Raw genomic sequence first — 5,806 nt, 5'->3', positions numbered from 1 at the left:
CTGTGCTCAGTCCAATGGATGTCTGTGAGACTCTGTATTAATACTTCTGTATTAGTCAGGTCCTGTCAGAGCCTCTCAGGAGACAACTATATCAGGCGCCTGTCAGCCAGCACTTGCTGATCCACAATAATGTCTGCATTTTATGATTGAATATGGGAAGGTTTCTGAGGTAGAGCAGTCTCTGGATTGTCCTTCCTTCAGTCTCTGCTCCATAGTTTGTCTCTACAACTCCTATGTTCACAGCAGCCTTATTTATAATAGGTAGAAACTGGAAACAACCCAGATGTCCCTCAACAGAGGAGTGGATACAGAAAATGTGGTACATCTAAACAAAGGAGTACTACTCAGCTATGAAAAACAATGAATTTATGAAATTCTTAGGGAAATTGATTGATCTGAAGAATATCATCCTGAGTGAGATAACACAATCACAAAAGAATACACATGGTATGCACTCTCTGATAAGTGGTTATTAGCCCAGAAGATCAGAATACTCAAAGTACAATCCACAAACCACAAGAAACTCAGGAAGAAGGAATACCGAAGTGTGGATACTTCATTCCTTCTTAAAAGGGGGAACAAAATACACAGAAATATTTTTAACCCCTTTATTTTTTAATATTTTAGCGTTCTTTCCTATAGCAGTTCTCTTAAACTGACTTAAATTATTTCTCCTTTTTTCTTTTCTTTTTTAAAGTTTTTTTATTAGATATTTTTTATTTACATTTCAAATGTTATCCCCTTTCCTGGTTTCCCCTTCTAACCCCCTCCTCCCTCCCCCTGCTCACCATCCTACCCACTCCCAATTACCTGCCTTTTGATTCCCTTATAATGAGCCTTCTCAGGATGAAGGGTCTCTTCTTCCACTGATGTCCAACAAGGGCATCCTCTGCTACATATGCAGCTGAAGTCACGAGTCCCTCCCTTTGGTTGGTGGTTTAGTTCCTGGGAGTTCTGGGGGAACTGCTTGGTTCATATTATTTTTCCTCCTATGGGACTGCAAGTTCCTTCAGCTCTTTCAGTCCTTTCTCTAGCTCCTCCTTTGGGGAACTTACGCTCAGTTCAGTAGTTGGCTGAGAGCATCCACCTCTGAATATGTCAGGCACAGCAGATGCTAGAGAGGATGTAGAGAAAGGAACATTCCTCCATTGTTGGTGGGACTGCAAGCTTGTACAACCATTCTAGAAATTAGGATGGTGGTTCCTCAGAAAATTGAATATAGTATTCCCTGAGGACCCAGCTATACCACTCCTGGGCATATACCCAGAAGATACACCAACATGTAATAAGGACAAATGTTCCTTTATGTTCATAGCAGCCTTATTTATAATAGCCAGAAGCTGGAAAGAACCCAGATGTCCCTTAACAGAGAAATGGATACAGAAAATGTGATATATTTACACAAGAAAATACTGTTCAGCCATTAAAAAAAAAATGAATTCATGAAAGTTTTAGGGAACTGGATGGGACAATATTTTTTCCCTTTCTTGAAATTTTTTATTAGATATTTTCCTTATTTACATGTCATATGATATCTCCTTTCCCAGTTTCCCCTCTGAAAAAAAAGAAAAAAACAAAAATAAACCTTGTTCCCTCCCTCCTCCCACTCCTCACCAACCCACCTCCTCCCACTTCCTGGCCCTGACATTCCCCTATACTGGGATATATAACCTAAACAGGACCAAGGCCCTCTCCTCCAATTGATGACCAACTAGGCCATCCTCTGCTACATATGCTGCTGGAGCCATTAGTCCCACCATGTGTACTCTGTGGTTGATGGTTTGGTCCCTGGAAGCTCTGAAGGTACTAGTTAGTTCATATTGTTGTTCATCCTAGGGGGCTGCAAACAATTCAGCTCCTTGGGTTCTTTCTCTAGCTCCTTCATTGGGGACCTTGTACTCAGTCCAATAGATGGTTGTGAGTCTCTATGTCTGTATTAATTAGTGGGGGAACTGTCAGAGCCTCTCAGGAGCTATATCAGGCTCCTGTCAGCCAGCACTTGATGGCATCCACAGTAATGTCTGGATTTGATGATTGAATATGGGAAGGATTCTCAGGTGGAACAGTCTCTGGATTGTCCTTCCTTCAGTCTCTGCTCCATAGTTTGTCTCTGAGACTCCTTCTATGGGTATTTTGTTTTCCCTTTGGACCTAACAAAGAAAGAAAACTTCAGACCAATTTCCCTTATGAATATCGATGCAAAAAATACTCAATAAAATTCTTGCAAACCAAATCCAAGAACACATCAAAATGGTCATCCATCATGAACAAGTAGGCTTCATCCCAGGGATGCAGGGATGGTTCAATATACGGAAACCATTAACATAATTCACTACATAAGCAAACTTAAAGAAGAAAACCATATGATCATCTCATTAGATGCTGTGAAAGCATTTGACAAAATCCAACATCCCTTCATGGTAAAAGTCTTAGAAAGATCAGGAATTCAAGGCCCATACCTAAACATAGTAAAAACAACATACAGCAAACTAGTAGTCAACATCAACCTAAATGGAGAGAAACTTGAACAATATTTCTTATTATCTGTTAGGCTTTCTTTTAGTATTTGTTGCTAAAATTGCTTCCCAAGGAGCAACATAAGCAATTTCTACTCTTTCTGCTCATGTCCCAAAGACAAACCCAGTGTTTGACTCGTCATTTTGTAGGACCAATGAATTTTTGAGCTTCTTAACAGACCATAGATGATAAGTTCCTTACAGTAATATCATCACTCTTTATACAACCAACTTCACCTGAAAAACCTAACCCAGTGAGTCTGAGGTCTTCCCAGTTGCTGTACATATAGAGCCTGTGTTCTAAGTTTATACACCCTCTGTATATTCTAGGCCCCTTTGACTTTTACTTCTTTTCCCAAATTCAGGGGACACAAAAGTACTTTTTCAGATTAATAATGCTCTAGGCACAGCATAAGGTAAACAAAAGTGGAATGGGACTATGGTGGGACAAAAAGAATCCCACAGCCCCCTCCTTATATTGCCTTTATCTCAATGTCTGCAGAAATGGAAGCCACATTGGCACTTGTATCACTGATCTGGCCAGAGTCCTCACTCAGGGCTCTCTCCAGACTAGAAGACAGGGAATGGATCAGTCTTTCTCGAAAGTCCTGGCCCATGAAAACATAGAGAATTGGATTGAGGCAGCTACTGAAAAAGGCCAATGAGCTTGTTGGATTTACCAACTTGTTAAGAATTTTATAACCACCACTAAACAGCATCTCTTTGAGCCAGACTGTGCCTAAAAGGGCTACCAATTGAAAAGGAAACCAACAGATAAAGAAGGAAGCCACAACTGCCTTAAGGACTCGTAATGCACGGCTGGAATTTAAAAGGGCTCTTCTCTGAACCTTGGTAGTGATAAGTCCATAGCAGATGGCAACAAAGAACATGGGCATGCTGAAGCCAACGATGAACCTGATGATCCCTCTAGTTGTTACCATAGTGATAGCTGTGTTCAACCTTTCTTCGACAGAGTTGCCCCAGGATACAAAGCTAAATGTACAGTGTACATTCCCTCTAGGATCTCGAACTGTAGTCAAAAAGAGTAAAAGAGGTAAAGTGAGAATGAGAGAAAAAATCCAGGGTCCAACAACCACTTTCCTAGCCAGGCTCACAGTGCGGTAGTTCTGAGCCCAGACTGGATGCAGGACACAAATACAGCGGTCCAAGGCAATAACAGCAATCAGGAAGACACTTCCAAATAGGTTTATGTCTACTACAATGTAAACTAATTTACACAGGAACCAGCCAAAAGGCCATTTTCCTTTCATAGCCATTGAGATGAGAAGAAATGGTAGTTTCACTGTGAAAGAGAAGTCAGCCAAAGCTAGATTCAGATAATAAGTAGTGGTGACAGTGTGTGCCATCTGGAATCCAGCTATCCAGATCACTAGTCCATTGCCCAGGATGCCAAGGAAAAAAGTGATTGATACAACCACCATTGAGAGGATCCACAGAATTCTGGAGATGGTAGAATCATAGACCACCACTTCTGATCCATTTAGAGGGATGGAGTAATTGGTTTCCATTTTGTCTGCACCTAAAAAAAATTAACAACAACCATTTCTCAGATATGACTCCCTCTAACATGACTCCTATTGTGAATGTTTACCACCTTCTACCAGAGAAAAGCCATTTTCCCAGTAATATTCCAAAACTTGCTTCTTACTGGATGCCTTTCTTGGATAGCATAGCTCTCCAGATTCTGCTTATTCCTAAAACAATTAAAGCTTTTCAGACTAGTTATCAAGAAAATAATAAGCCCTCATGTCCCAGCAATGATACTGAACTGAGTGTGAACAGACAGCAAAACATGGGTGATAGGAGTTTGACACTTCAAGGAAAGTGGTGGGATCATGTTTTCAGCAAAGCAATGAAGTGTAAACTCCAGAGAGAGACACAGACAGACAGACAGACAGACAGACAGACAGACAGAGAAGGAGAGATAGAAATACAGACAAAGGGATATTCAGTGATATGACCCAAAGGATGAATATCAGTCCATTATACTCTCCACTCACTTTAGATTTCAAAGACATTTTTTCCAAAGATGTATGAGTTGAGTGGTATACATATAGAAATAAGGTGACCCTTTATTCTTCAAACTTGTGGTAGACCAGAGGTTGTTTTTGAGCATTGATTACCATGGTCCTCTTGAAATTTTATAAAGATAAGAGGTTAAAAGCACCACAGTTTAGAGGATATTATAACAAACTATGGTCACATGCACAATCTTTGAGAATGTATAAGTATCATTGCTGGTGATGCTTCTTGGTATCTTTGTTTCTTATATAGTAGAAAGACCCTAACTGCAGCATAATGAATGCTTAAACATGAAGGAAAATTCTGGAAACAAATGGACACAGTGACAGGTAGGTATCATCTCTATATTCTATCCAGTGCCATTCATTTTCCCTGTTTGAGAAGAAGCTCCTCACACCTTGGTATACAAAAAGTATACGTGACTGCACAGTTTAGTATTATGTGGGTTGAAGGATGACATCTAATGAATTTTAGTGTTTGTGGGCTTCTCTTGAAAAAAAACATGAATTCTGTAATTATTTTATATGAAATTTAGGTTGACCTATATAAAAGCTCTAAAAGGTTCCTTATTTCTCATTTTTTAAGACTAGAATAAGGGTCAGAGACAATATGACCCTGAAAGCTACTGAAATAGTGATAGGACAGACTTTAATATAGCTTCATGAGTCCTCTTACCATTCCAAATGTGACAGATGTTGCTGAATGTGCCCTGTGCCCTCCCCACAGAATCTGATGACTTGTTCTCTGCAAGGCAAATCAGTTTTATTGATGTAAATTGTCCCTCCATCTACTTTTGAGTGTGATTCCTAATCAGACTAATGAGTATCTTAAATCTTCACTACTTCTTATGGTCTTAATGGGTCATACACGTGACACAATTTTGGATGATAACACTAGGAGTAGAATTCCTCAGGGAGCTTCTGTGATTACTCTTTTAGCTTCATGAGAATAAGACTCACTTTTACTGTGTTTCCTGATTTAGAGTTAGTTCATATCTGTGTCTAGTGTAGCCAATTAAACCAAGAAGTCTTTGTGAACAGCCCAGGTTAAAGAAACTTGAAATATTTTCTTATGCTATAGTGTGTGGGCTATAACACCTGCATACAGGCTATCTTCTTGAAATTTATTTATAGGCCTGATATTGCTATATTAATAATAGAGTGCTTGCCTAGGATCCCTCTTGTTATATTAATAATAGAGTACTTGCCTAGAATCCTGTGAGGGAATGGAAAACTGTTCAAATGTAA

The 5,806-nt window shown here is 39.5% G+C and overlaps 1 protein-coding gene across 1 annotated transcript; it reads right to left on the bottom strand.

Annotated features, from left to right (window-relative positions):
• Positions 1-2,843: 2,843 nt before the first annotated feature.
• On the bottom strand, positions 2,844-4,050 carry LOC116078196 (formyl peptide receptor-related sequence 1). Its single transcript, XM_031353225.1, has one exon. It carries the CDS (start codon positions 4,043-4,045, stop codon positions 2,990-2,992), a length of 1,056 nt encoding a protein of 351 aa, XP_031209085.1. The 5' UTR covers positions 4,046-4,050; the 3' UTR covers positions 2,844-2,989.
• Between the last annotated feature and the right edge of the window lie 1,756 nt (positions 4,051-5,806).

Source organism: Mastomys coucha, unplaced genomic scaffold, assembly GCF_008632895.1.
Source record: "Mastomys coucha isolate ucsf_1 unplaced genomic scaffold, UCSF_Mcou_1 pScaffold5, whole genome shotgun sequence".
Taxonomy (NCBI): Eukaryota; Metazoa; Chordata; class Mammalia; order Rodentia; family Muridae; genus Mastomys; species Mastomys coucha.
The sequence above is the reverse complement of the archived record's forward strand: the minus strand, read 5'-3'. Positions and strand labels throughout refer to the sequence as shown.